Source organism: Salvelinus fontinalis, chromosome 15 (assembly GCF_029448725.1).
Source record: "Salvelinus fontinalis isolate EN_2023a chromosome 15, ASM2944872v1, whole genome shotgun sequence".
Classification (NCBI taxonomy): Eukaryota; Metazoa; Chordata; class Actinopteri; order Salmoniformes; family Salmonidae; genus Salvelinus; species Salvelinus fontinalis.
The window spans coordinates 5,534,986-5,554,663 of record NC_074679.1 but is presented as its reverse complement, the minus strand read 5'-3'; the positions used below and the strand labels follow the sequence as shown (position 1 = coordinate 5,554,663).

Genomic DNA, 19,678 nt, shown 5'->3' with positions numbered 1-19,678 from the left:
TAAATAGTTCTGTTTTTTTATCAAATCAGCTAACATAGAGACTGAGGTTCTTCTGTTGGCTGATGTGGTTTCTTTTTGTTGGCTGTAGGAATGAAGCGGGTCGTTTAGCAGAGGAGAACCTCTTACTCAGACACAAGATTTCCGTGCTGAAGGAAGAGGACCTGAGAGAGACCCGAGAAGAGACGCTGTAAGAAACAGCATGGCAATATACAATATTGAAGCATATTCAGCCCCGGTCCCAGAAATGTTGGTCCGTCCTCACCCCACAAACATTTCCTGGGATTTCCCGTGGCAGATACTGTATGGTGTAGGTTTCATGTCATTGGGTCATATGAATTGACATTTCCCTCTCTCCTACTTTAGCTTGAAAGTGGAGCATTTCAGGAAGGAGAAGATATCTGCACAAAAGAAAGCAGAGAGTTTCAAGAGACAGGTAAGACTAGAGTGAACCAACTTTGATTTCAAGAAAGACATGTAGTAGAGCCATAAGCAATGAAGAGCTAATCTAATATCTCTGTCTGTGTCAGACATGGCGCCCTATTCCTTATATAGTGCACTACTTTTGGCACCCGACCTGGTCAAAAGTAGTGCACTATGTAGGTAATCTAGGGAAACCGTTTCTGATGGAAGTAAACCAGCACAACGACATCCATTAGAAGCACCCACAGGAGAAAACAAGTCCTGACCTTTCACCTCGGTAAGGTGTATTCTGTACTGTAATAAGCATAACCTAAATCTGCATTTCCCCCCCCCCCCCCACCTCCCTTATAGATCTCTGAGCTGCGTCTCCGCAGTCAGCAGCTGGAGGATGAGAACGGGTTGCTGTCGGAGAAGAACGCCCAGAATGCAGCAGGAGTGGAGGCGTTGAGCCAGCAGCTGGGGGAACTGCTCAGACAGAGTGAGAGACAGGAGGCTGTCAGAGATCAGCAACACTTTGTACCAGAGGATAACAGGACCAAGGTAAACTGTCGTAGTCCATTTTGAGGCTTTTTGAGCTCTTTCAAAATGTGTCTTTGTTCGATTCCTTGCTCTTTGCTCTTCGCCTCTTCCTCAAACGGCATTGTTCAAGAAGATTCAAGGTCCCTGCTCTCTGGCCTTCTTCTCCGATGCGTTTTGAGTAGGTGAGGAGGAAAGGTTCCTGCTCTCTGGCCTTCTTCTCCGATGCGTTTTGAGTAGTTGACAAGGAAAGGTCCCTGCTCTCTGGCCTTCTTCTCTGATGCGTTTTGAGTAGGAGACGAGGAAAGGTTCCTGCTCTCTGGCCTTCTTCTCCGATGCGTTTTGAGTAGGAGACGAGGAAAGGTTCCTGCTCTCTGGCCTTCTTCTCCGATGCGTTTTGAGTAGGAGACGAAGAAAGGTCCCTGCTCTCTGGCCTTCTTCTCCGATGCGTTTTGAGTAGTTGACGAGGAAAGGTCCCTGCTCTCTGGCCTTCTTCTCCGATGCGTTTTGAGTAGGAGACGAGGAAAGGTCCCTGCTCTCTGGCCTTCTTCTCCGATGCGTTTTGAGTAGGAGGCGAGGAAAGGTCCCTGCTCTCTGGCCTTCTTCTCCGATGCGTTTTGAGTAGGAGACGAGGAAAGGTCCCTGCACTCTGGCCTTCTTCTCCGATGCGTTTTGAGTAGGAGACGAGGAAAGCGGATAGGAGAAATAGAGGAAGGACATATTGAGGAAAAAGTATTGAATTCCTATTTGGTTAACTAACGACTTGTTCTCCTGTGTCAGATGGCAGTGTGTGCGTCTGCCCTGCAGGCGGAGCTGACCAACGCTGTGGAAGGGACTGTACTGCCAGAGGAGGGCAAGGCCCAGCTGGTGCTACAAATCAACACCCTCCGCGATAAGGTGAGACATGAGCAGACAAACATCATGGGTGCTTGAATGGCGATAGAACTTACTAGCTGTGTGTGTGTGTGTGTGTGTGTGTGTGTGTGTGTGTGTGTGTGTGTGTGTGTGTGTGTGTGTGTGTGTGTGTGTGTGTGTGTGTGTGTGTGTGTGTGTGTGTGTGTGTGTGTGTGTGTGTGTGTGTGTGTGTGTGTGTTATAGGTAACACCTGCCCTCAGCCGGAAAGAGTTAGTATTTTATAAAGATAGAAAGTTACAAATAGGAAGGGGAAGTGGATAAGGAGAGGAATATGAAGGCACGGATAGGGTTTGAATGCAATGTGAGACGTGTGTGTGTAGTATTTTAAGTATGTTCAAACTGGCGATACGGTACATACTTTACCACACTCCTCGTCCCTGTGTCCATCTGTAGGTGGCTAAGATGGGGGCTGTGGAGTGCCAGCTCTCACTCCTCCTGCAGGAACACAAGGCTTTGGAGAAACAAGCCCAGGGATTATGCGATCAGCTTGCCAAGTCTCAGGAGAGGGTAAGGATGCTCTGTTCAGTCTGGCAACCTTTGACCCTACCTTGTTTACTGTCAACCGCTTATGACACTGCTATAGTCTATAGTTCCACGTGTTGCCGCGTTCATTCTAAGTTGTCGTCGTTTAGAATGTCTGTTCTATGTGTGTCAAGCCCAAAGACAAATTTCAACATTGCGTCACGTGGACAATAAAGTTTTCGAATTCATTCTGATTTGTTAGAATTATGTAAAAGTATTTTTGGGGGGGGGGGCATAATACTGGGGAATCTAAGGAAAGGTACCTACATTTTGCAACTCTATTCTTGATCAAAGTATTCTCCTCCTCTTTCAGACTCACGTGTTGGATGAAAGTCTCCAGTCTGTCAACCTCCAGAGCGCCCGTCTCAAGTCAGACCTCCGCGTGTCACAGCAGGAGAAGGACGCCCTCAAACAGGAAGTGATGTCACTGCACAAACAGCTGCAGAATGCCAACGATAAGGTAAGGCCTTCTTTTGACGACACGCTGATCGTTTGGTTGGCTGGGTGGTTGGTTGGTTCGCTGGTTGGTTGTTTTAGGTGGGTAATTGGTTCGTTGGCTGGGTGGGTGGTTGATTGGTTGGTTGTTTAGGTGGGTAATTGGTTCGTTGGCTGGGTGGTTGGTTCGCTGGTTGGTTGTTTTAGGTGGGTAATTGGTTCGTTGGCTGGGTGGGTGGTTGATTGGTTGGTTGTTTAGGTGGGTAATTGGTTCGTTGGCTGGGTGGGTGGTTGATTGGTTGGTTGTTTTAGGTGGGTAATTGGTTCGTTGGCTGGGTGGGTGGTTGGTTGGTTGGTTGTTTAGGTGGGTAATTGGTTCGTTGGCTGGGTGGGTGGTTGATTGGTTGGTTGTTTAGGTGGGTAATTGGTTCGTTGGCTGGGTGGGTGGTTGGTTGATTGGTTGGTGTGGTGACATTCATTAAAGTTATTTTTTTTTAAGTTATGTACACCTCGTCCTTAACCAGACACCCTGTAGCAATCCACCTTACCCAAACCAGGAGGCCAGCTCAGCTACATTTTTGATTGATTCATTACACAAGCCGGATAGACCTGTGGGTGATTCAACTATCCACATTGGCACCTACATTTATCGTCTAGTGACCTTTTATGTCAATTAGTATCACCAAATGAAATGACTAGGGCATAAAAAAAAATACAATTACTCGATCTAGGGAATTTGCTGTGGTCTGAGGGGCTTTGTCCTTTCTGGTAATTATCCAGTCCAGGTGTCCTGACCTCAATGAGATTTATTGGTTAAATAAAAATGTAGTTATTTCTAAGGGGCGTAGAATGCTCAGATATTGTTTCCTGAATCAGAACCAGGTTCTGGAGATGGCCCTGCACTCCAGCGGATACCAGAGCCAGCATAAGAAGCTGTACCAGGACGAGCTGGCCAGGCTAGTGGAACAAGAACAGCAACTGCTGAGACAGGAGAACGAGAGGCTGACCACGGAGCTCCACAACGTCAAGGACGACCTCCACCGCAGCAGGGACAAGGTGACGTTACAGAGACAAATCAAATACAGACATAATCAAATTGGTCTTGATGTCTCAAGGTCTAACGGGGGCCAGTATTTACCCCAGACACAGAGCTTTTAATGGAGATTCTGAGTTGAGCATGGATTTCAGTCAAGGACTAGGGCTTAATGTGTGTCCAGGAAACCGTCCCTTTACGTTTTAGAGATTTTTAAGAACCATACACCCTGCATTTGAATACCTTTTTGAAACCCTGTATTGTCTTTCCTTAGACGCGTCAGCTGGAGGCAGCCATCTTAACCGTGAAGCAGCAGAAACAGCAGGGCCAGGCCAGCGTGGTGAAGACTGTAGAACAGGAGAAGACGGCTCTGAAGAGAGAGCTGGACATGATGCATCAGGAGCTACTCTCTGCTCAGAACAAGGTCATCTAACAGGAGGATCTGTTATTTATATCTATGTATACTGTTATGATTTCTTGATAGTTTTTCACGTTTTATTTAAATTAAGACATTTCAATACAGTACATGCATTTTTTTTATTGATAGCAAATTTTCCTTCATTATTAATTGGATAAACCTAATGTCGAAAATATGGAAAACAAAACTCTGAACAATGCTTACTTCCCACCTACCATTCACAAGTAACATGTATCTCTGAAGCAGTTCTTCCATAACAAACCCATTGTCAAAAAGTATGTGTCTTTCCTTTTCTGATGGCCTTGTGTGGTGTTGTCAGGTGTGTGAGGTCCAGAGAGAGCTGGAGAGTCTTCGTCAGGAGAACGAGGGTCTGAAGACCCAACAGACCCAGCTACAGGCACGACTACCTTTCCCTAACTTCCCCCCCACATATGCTCCTCTCATCTAATCTCACTGCGTCTGCCTTTCCCTGTCAAACACCTGGACTCCCTTTTAATGTCTCCTTTTCTTCTTCTGTCATTTTTCTATAAAACTAGTTTGTTTTCATATAACACCAGCAGTTTTCCAGAAACACAGTTGGCCTGGCAACAGTTGGCCTGGCAACAGTTGGCCTGGCAACAGTTGGACTAGCAACAGTTGGCCTGGCTCCTCCTGTCCTCACACTCATGTCCCTTGTCTCCCACACTCACACTCATGTCCCTTGTCCTCACACTCATGTCCCTTTGACATAACCTTCATCTATCTAATCTCTCTCCCTCCCACCCTACAGTATGTCCCTTCTCTCTGTCTCTCTCTTCTCTCCCTGTGTCTACTTCTCTCTTTCGGTCTCTCTTCTTTCCCTGTGTCTCTCCTTGTCTCTCTCCTGTCTGTCTTTCTCGTCTCTCTCCTGACTGTCTTTCTCATCTCTCTCCTGTCTGTCTTTCTTATCTCTCTCCTGTCTGTCTTTCTCATCTCTCTCCTGTCTGTCTTTCTTATCTCTCTCCTGACTGTCTTTCTCGTCTCTCTCCTGACTGTCTTTCTCATCTCTCTCCTGTCTGTCTTTCTCGTCTCTCTCCTGTCTGTCTTTCTCGTCTCTCTCCTGACTGTCTTTCTCATCTCCTGTCTGTCTTTCTCGTCTCTCTCCTGTCTGTCTCTCTCGTCTCTCTCCTGTCTGTCTTTCTCGTCTCTCTCCTGACTGTCTTTCTCATCTCTCTCCTGACTGTCTTTCTCATCTCTCTCCTGTCTGTCTTTCTCGTCTCTCTCCTGTCTGTCTCTCTCGTCTCTCTCCTGTCTGTCTCTCTCCTGTCTGTCTTTCTCGTCTCTCTCCTGTCTGTCTCTCTCCTGTCTGTCTTTCTCGTCTCTCTCCTGTCTGTCTTTCTCGTCTCTCTCCTGACTGTCTTTCTCATCTCCTGTCTGTCTTTCTCGTCTCTCTCCTGTCTGTCTCTCTCGTCTCTCTCCTGTCTGTCTTTCTCGTCTCTCTCCTGTCTGTCTTTCTCGTCTCTCTCCTGACTGTCTTTCTCATCTCTCTCCTGTCTGTCTCTCTCATCTCTCTCCTGACTCTCCTGTCTGTCTTTCTGTCTGTCTTTCTCGTCTCTCTCCTGACTGTCTGTCTGGTGTCTCCAGACTCTCCAAGTCCAGCTGGTTGGTCTGCTGCCCACTTCCCCTCGCAGGATGCCTGGTGAGCGGAGAGAGCAGCACCGCAGGGACGACCTCAACCCAGAGAACATACAGGTAGGAGAGAGAGAGAGATCAGGGCTACACATCACATCCTGTAGCAGGCTAATCACGCCTCTTAACTAGAACTGAATCCTAATTCTATATGCCATTCCTGCTCTTTGAATCAATATGCATGTTGGCATATCTGGGGATCTACAATCTAGCACTTAGTATACAGTACCTTCACTCTCACTGTGTTCAGCAGCTCATTACTGGCCCTTCTGATCTGCCTCGATTACGCTCTGATGGGACCTGAATCACAAACACCTTGATTACACTCTGATGGGACCTGAATCACAAACACCTTGATTACACTCTGATGGGACCTGAATCACAAACACCTTGATTACACTCTGATGGGACCTGAATCACAAACACGTTGATTACACTCAATGATGGGACCTGAATCACAAACACCTTGATTGCACTCTGATGGGACCTGAATCACAAACACCTTGATTACACTCTGATGGGACCTGAATCACAAACACCTTGATTACACTCTGATGGGACCTGAATCACAAACACGTTGATTACACTCTGATGGGACCTGAATCACAAACACCTTGATTACACTCTGATGGGACCTGAATCACAAACACCTTGATTACACTCTGATGGGACCTGAATCACAAACACGTTGATTACACTCAATGATGGGACCTGAATCACAAACACCTTGATTACACTCTGATGGGACCTGAATCACAAACACCTTGATTACACTCTGATGGGACCTGAATCACAAACACCTTGATTACACTCTGATGGGACCTGAATCACAAACACCTTGATTACACTCTGATGGGACCTGAATCACAAACACCTTGATTACACTCTGATGGGACCTGAATCACAAACACCTTGATTACACTCTGATGGGACCTGAATCACAAACAAAATATCTCTCCATTTTCACTTTGGGGAATATAAATATAAATATTTGATAAAAGAAGTGACAAATGATGTGGCTTTTATATTCTACCTCTATAACAGTTGAGGAATATAAATATATTTTATAATCTACCACTATAACAGTTGAGGAATATAAATATTTTTTCTATTCTACCTCTATAACAGTTGAGGAATATAAATATTTTTTTTAATCTACCACTATAACAGTTGAGGAATATAAATATATTTTATAATCTACCACTATAACAGTTGAGGAATATAAATACATTTTATAATCTACCACTATAACAGTTGAGGAATATAAATGCCATTCAATATTTTATTTGTGCTCTGGGTTTGGTTTCTGTAGCTGGAACATTTTGTCCTGGTTTGTCCTTACCAGCTTCATGTTCTCACACGTGTGTGTGTGTGTGTGTGTTCACCTTCTGGGTTTGGTGTTTTAGTGTGTGTGTGTGCGTTCACCTTCTGGGTTTGGTGTTTTAGTGTGTGTGTGTGTGTGTGTGTGCGTTCACCTTCTGGGTTTGGTGTTTTAGTGTGTGTGTGCGTTCACCTTCTGGGTTTGGTGTTTTAGTGTGTGTGTGTGTGTGCGTTCACCTTCTGGGTTTGGTGTTTTAGTGTGTGTGTGTGTGTGCGTTCACCTTCTGGGTTTGGTGTTTTAGTGTGTGTGTGCGTTCACCTTCTGGGTTTGGTGTTTTAGTGTGTGTGTGTGTGTGTGTGTGCATTCACCTTCTGGGTTTGGTGTTTTAGTGTGTGTGTGCGTTCACCTTCTGGTTTTGGTGTTTTAGTGGTTTTTGGGTGCGGTGTTCTTTGATGTAGAGCTCTGATATGGTGATCATAGTCTGGGATGGTGTGGGGTGATCATAGTGTGTGTGGAGTGATTATAGTCTGGGTTGAGTGATTATAGCCTGGGTGGAGTGATTATAGCCTGGGTGGAGTGATTATAGCCTGGGTGGAGTGATTATAGCCTGGGTGGAGTAATTATAGCCTGGGTGGAGTGATTATAGCCTGGGTGGAGTGATTATAGTCTGGATTGGGTGATTATAGTCTGGGTGGAGTGATTATAGTCTGGGTGGAGTGATTATAGCCTGGGTGGAGTGATTATAGTCTGGGTGGAGTGATTATAGTCTAGGTTGGGTGATTATAGTCTGGGTTGGGTGATTATAGTCTGGGTGGAGTGATTATAGTCTGGGTTGGGTGATTATAGTCTGGGTGGAGTGATTATAGCCTGGGTGGAGTGATTATAGCCTGGGTGGAGTGATTATAGCCTGGGTTGGGTGATTATAGTCTGGGTTGGGTGATTATAGTCTGGGTGGAGTGATTATAGCCTGGGTGGAGTGATTATAGCCTGGGTTGGGTGATTATAGTCTGGGTTGGGTGATTATAGTCTGGGTTGGGTGATTATAGTCTGGGTGGAGTGATTATAGTCTGGGTTGAGTGATTATAGCCTGGGTGGAGTGATTATAGCCTGGGTGGAGTGATTATAGCCTGGGTGGAGTGATTATAGTCTGGGTTGGGTGATTATAGTCTGGATTGGGTGATTATAGTCTGGATTGGGTGATTATAGTCTGGGTGGAGTGATTATAGTCTGGGTGGAGTGATTATAGTCTGGGTGGAGTGATTATAGCCTGGGTGGAGTGATTATAGTCTGGGTGGAGTGATTATAGTCTAGGTTGGGTGATTATAGTCTGGGTTGGGTGATTATAGTCTGGGTGGAGTGATTATAGTCTGGGTTGGGTGATTATAGTCTGGGTGGAGTGATTATAGCCTGGGTGGAGTGATTATAGCCTGGGTGGAGTGATTATAGCCTGGGTTGGGTGATTATAGTCTAGGTTGGGTGATTATAGTCTGGGTGGAGTGATTATAGCCTGGGTGGAGTGATTATAGCCTGGGTTGGGTGATTATAGTCTGGGTTGGGTGATTATAGTCTGGGTGGAGTGATTATAGTCTGGGTTGGGTGATTATAGTCTGGGTTGGGTGATTATAGTCTGGTTGGAGTGAAGGTAGTCTGGGTGGAGTGATTATAGTCTGGGTGGAGTGATTATAGTCTGGGTGGAGTGAAGGTAGTCTGGGTGGAGTGATTATAGTCTGGGTTGGGTGATTATAGTCTGGGTGGAGTGAAGGTAGTCTGGGTGGAGTGAAGGTAGTCTGGGTGGAGTGAAGGTAGTCTGGATGGAGTGAAGGTAGGTGGTGATTATAGTCTGGGTGGAGTGAAGGTAGTCTGGGTGGAGTGATTATAGTCTGGGTGGAGTGAAGGTAGTCTGGGTGGAGTGATTATAGTCTGGGTGGAGTGATTATAGTCTGGGTGGAGTGAAGGTAAGTGGTGATTATAGTCTGGGTGGAGTGAAAGTAGGTGGTGATTATAGTCTGGGTGGAGTGATTATAGTCTGGGTGGAGTGATTATAGTCTGGGTGGAGTGATTATAGTCTGGGTGGAGTGAAGGTAAGTGGTGATTATAGTCTGGGTGGAGTGATTATAGTCTGGGTGGAGTGATTATAGTCTGGGTGGAGTGATTATAGTCTGGGTGGAGTGATTATAGTCTGGGTGGAGTGAAGGTAAGTGGTGATTATAGTCTGGGTGGAGTGAAGGTAAGTGGTGATTATAGTCTGGGTGGAGTGAAGGTAAGTGGTGATTATAGTCTGGGTGGAGTGAAGGTAGGTGGTGATTATAGTCTGGGTGGAGTGAAGGTAGTCTGGGTGGAGTGAAGGTAGTCTGGGTGGAGTGATTATAGTCTGGGTGGAGTGAAGGTAAGTGGTGATTATAGTCTGGGTGGAGTGAAGGTAGGTGGTGATTATAGTCTGGGTGGAGTGATTATAGTCTGGGTGGAGTGATTATAGTCTGGGTGGAGTGAAGGTAAGTGGTGATTATAGTCTGGGTGGAGTGATTATAGTCTGGGTGGAGTGATTATAGTCTGGGTGGAGTGAAGGTAAGTGGTGATTATAGTCTGGGTGGAGTGAAGGTAAGTGGTGATTATAGTCTGGGTGGAGTGAAGGTAAGTGGTGATTATAGTCTGGGTGGAGTGAAGGTAGGTGGTGATTATAGTCTGGGTGGAGTGAAGGTAGTCTGGGTGGAGTGAAGGTAGTCTGGGTGGAGTGATTATAGTCTGGGTGGAGTGAAGGTAGGTGGTGATTATAGTCTGGGTGGAGTGAAGGTAGTCTGGGTGGAGTGATTATAGTCTGGGTGGAGTGAAGGTAGGTGGTGATTATAGTCTGGGTGGAGTGAAGGTAGTCTGGGTGGAGTGATTATAGTCTGGGTGGAGTGAAGGTAAGTGGTGATTATAGTCTGGGTGGAGTGAGGGTAGTCTGGGTGGAGTGAAGGTAGTCTGGGTGGAGTGATTATAGTCTGGGTGGAGTGAAGGTAAGTGGTGATTATAGTCTGGGTGGAGTGAGGGTAGTCTGGGTGGAGTGAAGGTAGTCTGGGTGGAGTGATTATAGTCTGGGTGGAGTGAAGGTAGTCTGGGTGGAGTGAAGGTAGTCTGGGTGGAGTGATTATAGTCTGGGTGGAGTGAAGGTAGTCTGGGTGGGGTGAAGGTAGTCTGGGTGGAGTGAAGGTAGTCTGGGTGGAGTGATTATAGTCTGGGTGGAGTGAAGGTAAGTGGTGATTATAGTCTGGGTGGAGTGAGGGTAGTCTGGGTGGAGTGATTATAGTCTGGGTGGAGTGAAGGTAGTCTGGGTGGAGTGATTATAGTCTGGGTGGAGTGAAGGTAAGTGGTGATTATAGTCTGGGTGGAGTGAGGGTAGTCTGGGTGGAGTGAAGGTAGTCTGGGTGGAGTGATTATAGTCTGGGTGGAGTGAAGGTAGTCTGGGTGGGGTGAAGGTAGGTGGTGACACTGGACTGTTCAAGTGTCTCCTGTTTAATGAAGCAGAACCATCCTCTCTCTGAATAGCAGTAGGCCTTGTCTCTGTCATGGCCTCTCTAACATTTTGAGGTGGTTCGTCCTTTTTCTACACTGTAAATGGCATAATTGTATGCCATCTACCAATTTTAGTTCGTTTTGCTATAGTCTAGTCAACTAACTATTTAGCCCTGAGTCCTTCAGTTGTCCCAGACAGAGGTGACTATTCAAAGCTGTGCTAATTGCATAGCCCTGCCTTTAGAAGCTTCATGTATTAGAGGCCTGGGTGGAGGGGTGAGCCCTGGTGAAGTGTACTTGCCTTCTCTCTCCAGGGTGCTGCAATGCCAGAACAGAGGGCCGCTCATGCAGACAGCTACCGGAGGATTGGTGGACTCTGACAGACAGCAAGCAACTTGGCAACTTCTAACATCACGTTCCCCCAGTCCTCCAAACCTTTTTCCCCCTTGCCTGACTCACCTAACCCCAAATCCTACCTCTATCCTCCAAGACTCCACTCCCTTCCCTGAATTATTCTGCAGTCCTCTTCACCTGTCCCCCCCCCCCCCCCCCCCAGTCCTCCAAACCTTTCTCTCTGTCTGTCCTTCTCACATCAACTAACCCCAGTCCCACCCAATCCTCCAAGTCTCCATTCCCTGCCCCTTGAACTCTTCCCCCCTGCCCCACTTATGCTTGAAGCACTCTGAGTGTTAAGGTACCTTCTATCCTTATAGGAGATGAACAGTGATTGGAATGGAATGTTAGAACTAGTTTAATCATAAGGGCATGAATGTATAACGATGGTATGCTGCCACTAGGTGGGAGTGTACCAGCGTAAAACAGGGTAGTCCCTTTGTTATTTTCCTCAAATCAAAGGGCTTTCTGAAATAACTTGAGCTCTGTAACAGTAGGTGAACTATAACGACCTACTATCAATAAAAGATCGATGAAATATACTCCGATTTGCTGTAGATTCCTAGTTTCAACAGAATGTATTATTGGACATATTTTTCAAGATGATCTGCATATTGATATTTTTTTGCACTTAACCCACAAGCATCAATGTCAACTGATAGTTTTTTGTTTTTATCTTTTTATTTATTTTACCTTTATTTAACTAGGCAAGTCAGTTAAGAACAAATTCTTATTTTCAACGACGGCCTAGGCACAGTGGGTTAACTGCCTTGTTCAGGGGCAGGAGGACAGATTTTTACCTTGTCAGCTCGGGGATTCGATCTAGCAACCTTCCGGTTCCACTAGGCTACCTGCCGCCCCATCTTTGTCACAAAAGATTTCAATAACCTGTAGTTGGTTTGACATACTCACCTTTCACAACTGTTTATGTTTATTTTTAAACGGTACCAGTTAGTTACCAACAGTATTGAACTCAACAATAATTTGATAGTAAACAAATGGGAAACATTTTCATTGTAATTATGCAATTTGTTTTGATTCCTGTTCTTCCTTCAGTTTTATTATGTTAATGTAGCATTTCCTGTTTACTCTAGAAGCTCTGATAAGAAGTCTCAGGGTCTTTAGAAGTCAACATTTTATTCTCTATTGCACTGTGTGTGTTTGACTTTTTATGTTTATGATTGTTTTGTAGATTGTAATTTAAGTTTCTGGATCAAATCATTTTATATTTATTTATTCCTTTTTTTTGTTTTTTTAATCTATTTATTTAGCTGTGATGTCACTTTGTCATAAATGCAGAACAATGTATTTCAACCGGAGAGAATCAAGACAAAATAAAGCATCTAGTTTCATGGGGTTTTTGTGTTCAATGGCCATCTTCCTTGGTGTTATATACCACAGGCTCTGATGGTATCCTCTCTCAGATGGTATCTTGACACATCTTTGCTATTGTAAGAATAGATTACCACATAGAACACAATCATTTTGAGTATGTTGCATTATATTACGCAGCTATGAGTATGTTGCATTATATTACGCAGCTGTGAGTATTTACAGTATAGTACGCAGCTATGAGTATGTTGCATTATATTACGCAGCTGTGAGTATTTACAGTATATTATGCAGCTATGAGTATTTACAGTATAGTACGCAGCTATGAGTATTTACAGTATAGTACGCAGCTATGAGTATTTACAGTATAGTACGCAGCTATGAGTATGTTGCATTATATTACGCAGCTGTGAGTATTTACAGTATAGTACGCAGCTGTGAGTATTTACAGTATATTAAGCAGCTGTGAGTATGTTGCAGTTTATACAGCCAGACATATAGTGTTTTTAAAATTATTTCCTAATTAATTAAACTGTGTATTTATTTATTTTTCTTTCCTGTTTAACATGCCAGATGATGCATAAAGATGGTTACACCCTGAACATGGGGCAGAACTAAAGGATATCAAGGAAGTTGCTGTAAATGACACAAGTGATTTAAGGCCACAGATCATTTTCTACATTCTCTAACATCGGAGCATAATACCCTGTCCTCATCTGTATTACCTCTTCTCCATCACCAGAATGAGAGGGCGATGATGATGATGATGAAGATGGAGGAACGTATGAAGGAGATAGAGCTGTCTCTGCATAATGTCAAGCTGCTGCTCAAAGAGAAGGTCTGCCAACTCAAAGATCAGGTACACTTGTTATCGCTGTATTTTTTTCTTATGATGTTGACATTCAGCTGTAACATCAAAATAGGTTTCCAGTTTCTCAACAGTCTTATTTCTATGTTAATCAGTTTGCTGTAAGTATTAGTTTAACTGGTGAAGGTTTCTAACAGAAAGCACACGTCTCTTGGACAATGACAAAGGAAAGAATTGTATTGAAAGGTATATACTATATATACTGTATATATATATATATACAGTACCAAGGTGAGATTGTTCACGTTCCCTCTCTGTTCTGTCTCTAGCTCCACAAGAACGGTAAAGCTGATTCGTTGATCAAGGACCTGTACGTGGAGAACGCCCAGCTGCTGAAGGCCTTGGAGATGACCGAGCGGAGACAGAAAGTAGCAGAGAAGAAGAACTACCTCCTGGAACAGAAGATCTCCAGCCTCAACAAGATAGTCAGAGACCTGAGTCCCTCACCCCTACCCACAATGCCCTACCATTTTACCTGTTCCTAATACTACGCTTTGACCACTGACCCCAGTAGCTGGACAGAACATGGATCTAATACTACACTTTGACCCCTGACCCCAGTAGCTGGACAGAACATGGATCTAATACTACACTTTGACCCCTGACCCCAGTAGCTGAACTGAACATGGATCTAATACTACACTTTGACCCCTGACCCCAGTAGCTGGACTGAACATAGATCTAATTACTACACTTTGACCCCTGACCCCAGTAGCTGGACTGAACATAGATCTAATTACTACACTTTGACCCCTGACCCCAGTAGCTGGACTGAACATGGATCTAATACTACACTTTGACCCCTGACCCCAGTAGCTGGACTGAACATGGATCTAATACTACACTTTGACCCCTGACCCCAGTAGCTGGACGGAACATGGAACTAATACTACATTTTGACCCCTGACCCCAGTAGCTGGACTGAACATGGAACTAATACTACACTTTGACCCCTGACCCCAGTAGCTGGACTAAACATGGAACTCGAGTGTTACATTAACATTCCACCTGAGCCCCTTAACCCTCCGTCCTCTTAACCGCCTGTCTATGGTGACCTCTACCCTACGGTCATACCACCAAGACTACTGTCTATGGTGACCTCTACCCTACTGTCATACACAACCACCAAGACTACTGTCTACGGTGACCTCTACCCTACGGTCATACCACCAAGACTACTGTCTATGGTGACCTCTACCCTACTGTCATACCACCAAGACTACTGTCTATGGTGACCTCTACCCTACTGTCATACCACCAAGACTACTGTCTATGGTGACCTCTACCCTACTGTCATACCACCAAGACTACTGTCTATGGTGACCTCTACCCTACTGTCATACCACCAAGACTACTGTCTATGGTGACCTCTACCCTACTGTCATACACAACCACCAAGACTACTGTCTATGGTGACCTCTACCCTACTGTCATACCACCAAGACTACTGTCTATGGTGACCTCTACCCTACTGTCATACCACCAAGACTACTGTCTATGGTGACCTCTACCCTACTGTCATACCATCAAGACTACTGTCTACGGTGACCTCTACCCTACTGTCATACCACCAAGACTACTGTCTACGGTGACCTCTACCCTACTGTCATACCACCAAGACTACTGTCTACGGTGACCTCTACCCTACTGTCATACCACCAAGACTACTGTCTACGGTGACCTCTACCCTACTGTCATACCACCAAGACTACTGTCTATGGTGACCTCTACCCTACTGTCATACCACCAAGACTACTGTCTATGGTGACCTCTACCCTACTGTCATACCACCAAGACTACTGTCTATGGTGACCTCTACCCTACTGTCATACCACCAAGACTACTGTCTATGGTGACCTCTACCCTACTGTCATACCATCAAGACTACTGTCTATGGTGACCTCTACCCTACTGTCATACCACCAAGACTACTGTCTACGGTGATCTCTACCCTACTGTCATACCACCAAGACTACTGTCTATGGTGACCTCTACCCTACTGTCATACCACCAAGATTACTGTCTATGGTGACCTCTACCCTACTGTCATACCACCAAGACTACTGTCTATGGTGACCTCTACCCTACTGTCATACCACCAAGACTACTGTCTATGGTGACCTCTACCCTACTGTCATACCACCAAGACTACTGTCTATGGTGACCTCTACCCTACTGTCATACCATCAAGACTACTGTCTATGGTGACCTCTACCCTACTGTCATACCCAACCACCAAGACTACTGTCTATGGTGACCTCTACCCTACTGTCATACCACCAAGACTACTGTCTATGGTGACCTCTACCCTACTGTCATACCACCAAGACTACTGTCTACGGTGACCTCTACCCTACTGTCATACCACCAAGACTACTGTCTATGGTGACCTCTACCCTACTGTCATACCACCAAGACTACTGTCTATGGTGACCTCTACCCTACTGCCATACCCAACCACCAAGACTACTGTCTATGGTGACCTCTACCCTACTGTCATACCACCAAGACTACTGTCTATGGTGACCTCTACCCTACTGTCATACCCAACCACCAAGACTACTGTCTATGGTGACCTCTACCCTACTGTCATACCACCAAGACTACTGTCTATGGTGACCTCTACCCTACTGTCATACCACCAAGACTACTGTCTATGGTGACCTCTACCCTACTGTCATACCACCAAGACTACTGTCTATGGTGACCTCTACCCTACTGTCATACCACCAAGACTACTGTCTACGGTGACCTCTACCCTACTGTCATACCACCAAGACTACTGTCTATGGTGACCTCTACCCTACTGTCATACCACCAAGACTACTGTCTATGGTGACCTCTACCCTACTGTCATACCACCAAGACTACTGTCTACGGTGACCTCTACCCTACTGTCATACCCAACCACCAAGACTACTGTCTACGGTGACCTCTACCCTACTGTCATACCCAACCACCAAGACTACTGTCTACGGTGACCTCTACCCTACTGTCATACCACCAAGACTACTGTCTATGGTGACCTCTACCCTACTGTCATACCACCAAGACTACTGTCTATGGTGACCTCTACCCTACTGTCATACCACCAAGACTACTGTCTATGGTGACCTCTACCCTACTGTCATACCACCAGGACTACTGTCTATGGTGACCTCTACCCTACTGTCATACCCAACCACCAAGACTACTGTCTATGGTGACCTCTACCCTACTGTCATACCCAACCACCAAGACTACTGTCTATGGTGACCTCTACCCTACTGTCATACCACCAAGACTACTGTCTACGGTGACCTCTACCTTACTGTCATACCACCAAGACTACTGTCTATGGTGACCTTTACCCTACTGTCATACCATCAAGACTACTGTCTATGGTGACCTCTACCCTACTGTCATACCACCAAGACTACTGTCTATGGTGACCTCTACCCTACTGTCATACCACCAAGACTACTGTCTATGGTGACCTCTACCCTACTGTCATACCACCAAGACTACTGTCTATGGTGACCTCTACCCTACTGTCATACACAACCACCAAGACTACTGTCTATGGTGACCTCTACCCTACTGTCATACCACCAAGACTACTGTCTATGGTGACCTCTACCCTACTGTCATACCACCAAGACTACTGTCTATGGTGACCTCTACCCTACTGTCATACCACCAAGACTACTGTCTATGGTGACCTCTACCCTACTGTCATACCCAACCACCAAGACTACTGTCTATGGTGACCTCTACCCTACTGTCATACCACCAAGACTACTGTCTATGGTGACCTCTACCCTACTGTCATACCACCAAGACTACTGTCTACGGTGACCTCTACCCTACTGTCATACCCAACCACCAAGACTACTGTCTATGGTGACCTCTACCCTACTGTCATACCACCAAGACTACTGTCTATGGTGACCTCTACCCTACTGTCATACCCAACCACCAAGACTACTGTCTATGGTGACCTCTACCCTACTGTCATACCATCAAGACTACTGTCTATGGTGACCTCTACCCTACTGTCATACCACCAAGACTACTGTCTACGGTGACCTCTACCCTACTGTCATACCACCAAGACTACTGTCTATGGTGACCTCTACCCTACTGTCATACCACCAAGACTACTGTCTACGGTGACCTCTACCCTACTGTCATACCCAACCACCAAGACTACTGTCTATGGTGACCTCTACCCTACTGTCATACCACCAAGACTACTGTCTACGGTGACCTCTACCCTACTGTCATACCACCAAGACTACTGTCTATGGTGACCTCTACCCTACTGTCATACCCAACCACCAAGACTACTGTCTATGGTGACCTCTACCCTACTGTCATACCACCAAGACTACTGTCTATGGTGACCTCTACCCTACTGTCATACCACCAAGACTACTGTCTATGGTGACCTCTACCCTACTGTCATACCACCAAGACTACTGTCTACGGTGACCTCTACCCTACTGTCATACCACCAAGACTACTGTCTATGGTGACCTCTACCCTACTGTCATACCACCAAGACTACTGTCTATGGTGACCTCTACCCTACTGTCATACCACCAAGACTACTGTCTACGGTGACCTCTACCCTACTGTCATACCACCAAGACTACTGTCTATGGTGACCTCTACCCTACTGTCATACCACCAAGACTACTGTCTATGGTGACCTCTACCCTACTGTCATACCACCAAGACTACTGTCTATGGTGACCTCTACCCTACTGTCATACCACCAAGACTACTGTCTATGGTGACCTCTACCCTACTGTCATACCACCAAGACTACTGTCTATGGTGACCTCTACCCTACTGTCATACCACCAAGACTACTGTCTATGGTGACCTCTACCCTACTGTCATACCACCAAGACTACTGTCTATGGTGACCTCTACCCTACTGTCATACCATCAAGACTACTGTCTATGGTGACCTCTACCCTACTGTCATACCACCAAGACTACTGTCTATGGTGACCTCTACCCTACTGTCATACCACCAAGACTACTGTCTATGGTGACCTCTACCCTACTGTCATACCCAACCACCAAGACTACTGTCTATGGTGACCTCTACCCTACTGTCATACCACCAAGACTACTGTCTATGGTGACCTCTACCCTACTGTCATACCCAACCACCAAGACTACTGTCTATGGTGACCTCTACCCTACTGTCATACCACCAAGACTACTGTCTATGGTGACCTCTACCCTACTGTCATACCACCAAGACTACTGTCTACGGTGATCTCTACCCTACTGTCATACCCAACCATCAAGACTACTGTCTATGGTGACCTCTACCCTACTGTCATACCACCAAGACTACTGTCTACGGTGACCTCTACCCTACTGTCATACCCAACCACCAAAGTACCGGAACACAAATTTGATCACAAAAGTTGTCACTGAAGATCAACGTTTTTTTTTTACCATGACCCTAAACCGCTGTACCAGAGAACCTTCCGGATACTGAAGTGCACTTCACGGGTTGGGGTCAATTCCATTTCAGTTCCAATCAATTCAGGAAGTAGTAAACCAAATTCCACATTTTCCTAATTGAAAAGCATTGAAGAGAATTGGATTGTCAGTGTACTTCCTGAATTAATTGGAATTGAAATGGAATTGATCCCAACCCTGGTACAATTGGTTGTCTGAGAGATCAGTCAATATTTTAAGCTCCCTGTTCAACACTATGGGAATCAATACTGTCACATTTCAGTTATTCGAACTGGATAAAGAGGGTATTAATATGTGTATTTAAATGCACAATAAATGGTATAATCATGTATACAAACCACTTTGTAAATTAAATAAACTGTGTATGTTTTGTTACATATGGTTGTTCGTGTTACCAGTTTATGTAACAGACTGAATGGGAAATATTGTGTCCAAAGTTATGTACTTAATTGTATATGAAGGACAACACATACTACTTATGTGAATGGAATAAAGGGTATTTAAACTGCTGCGATAACAGATACTTGACTAAAGGGCTCTTTCCCGGATAAGGATATTGACATTGCTGATTCCAACATCATCATTACAACATATGTGAAATCAATGCTTGTGACATCATGTTCTCTAAATATCACTATCCCCCCAAAAATGTCAGATATTGGTTATAGATGGGGCCATAAGCCAAAATACAATTTTTTCAGCCTTATCCCCCCCCCAAGAAAAACTGACTCTGTAACTGAGTGTCAGTTTTTCAGGCTATTGAGAAATAGATGCACTTCATCAATCAAGAAATCTGAATCTAGAAATCTGAATCTAGAAAGATTAACCTAGAAAGATACATCTAGAAATCTGAATCTAGAAAGATCAATCTAGAAAGAT

General features: G+C 45.2%; 1 protein-coding gene across 5 annotated transcripts in view; it reads left to right on the top strand.

Annotated features, from left to right (window-relative positions):
- The window catches only part of nin (ninein (GSK3B interacting protein)), a 77,601-nt gene extending 58,425 nt beyond the window's left edge, over positions 1-19,176 (top strand). For 4 of the 5 annotated variants that reach the window (XM_055862528.1, XM_055862527.1, XM_055862525.1 and 1 more), the window contains 12 exons: positions 89-187; positions 364-433; positions 772-960; positions 1,717-1,833; positions 2,245-2,358; positions 2,687-2,833; positions 3,685-3,864; positions 4,116-4,265; positions 4,579-4,656; positions 5,862-5,969; positions 13,187-13,303; positions 13,582-19,176. In XM_055862528.1, coding sequence (XP_055718503.1) covers positions 89-187; positions 364-433; positions 772-960; positions 1,717-1,833; positions 2,245-2,358; positions 2,687-2,833; positions 3,685-3,864; positions 4,116-4,265; positions 4,579-4,656; positions 5,862-5,969; positions 13,187-13,303; positions 13,582-13,797 — 1,585 coding nt within the window. In that variant the 3' untranslated portion in view covers positions 13,798-19,176. Of the gene's footprint in view, positions 1-88; positions 188-363; positions 434-771; positions 961-1,716; positions 1,834-2,244; positions 2,359-2,686; positions 2,834-3,684; positions 3,865-4,115; positions 4,266-4,578; positions 4,657-5,861; positions 5,970-11,033; positions 12,465-13,186; positions 13,304-13,581 lie in introns of those variants that run through there. The other variant, XM_055862526.1, reaches the window with a different exon arrangement.
- The last annotated feature ends 502 nt before the right edge of the window (positions 19,177-19,678 follow it).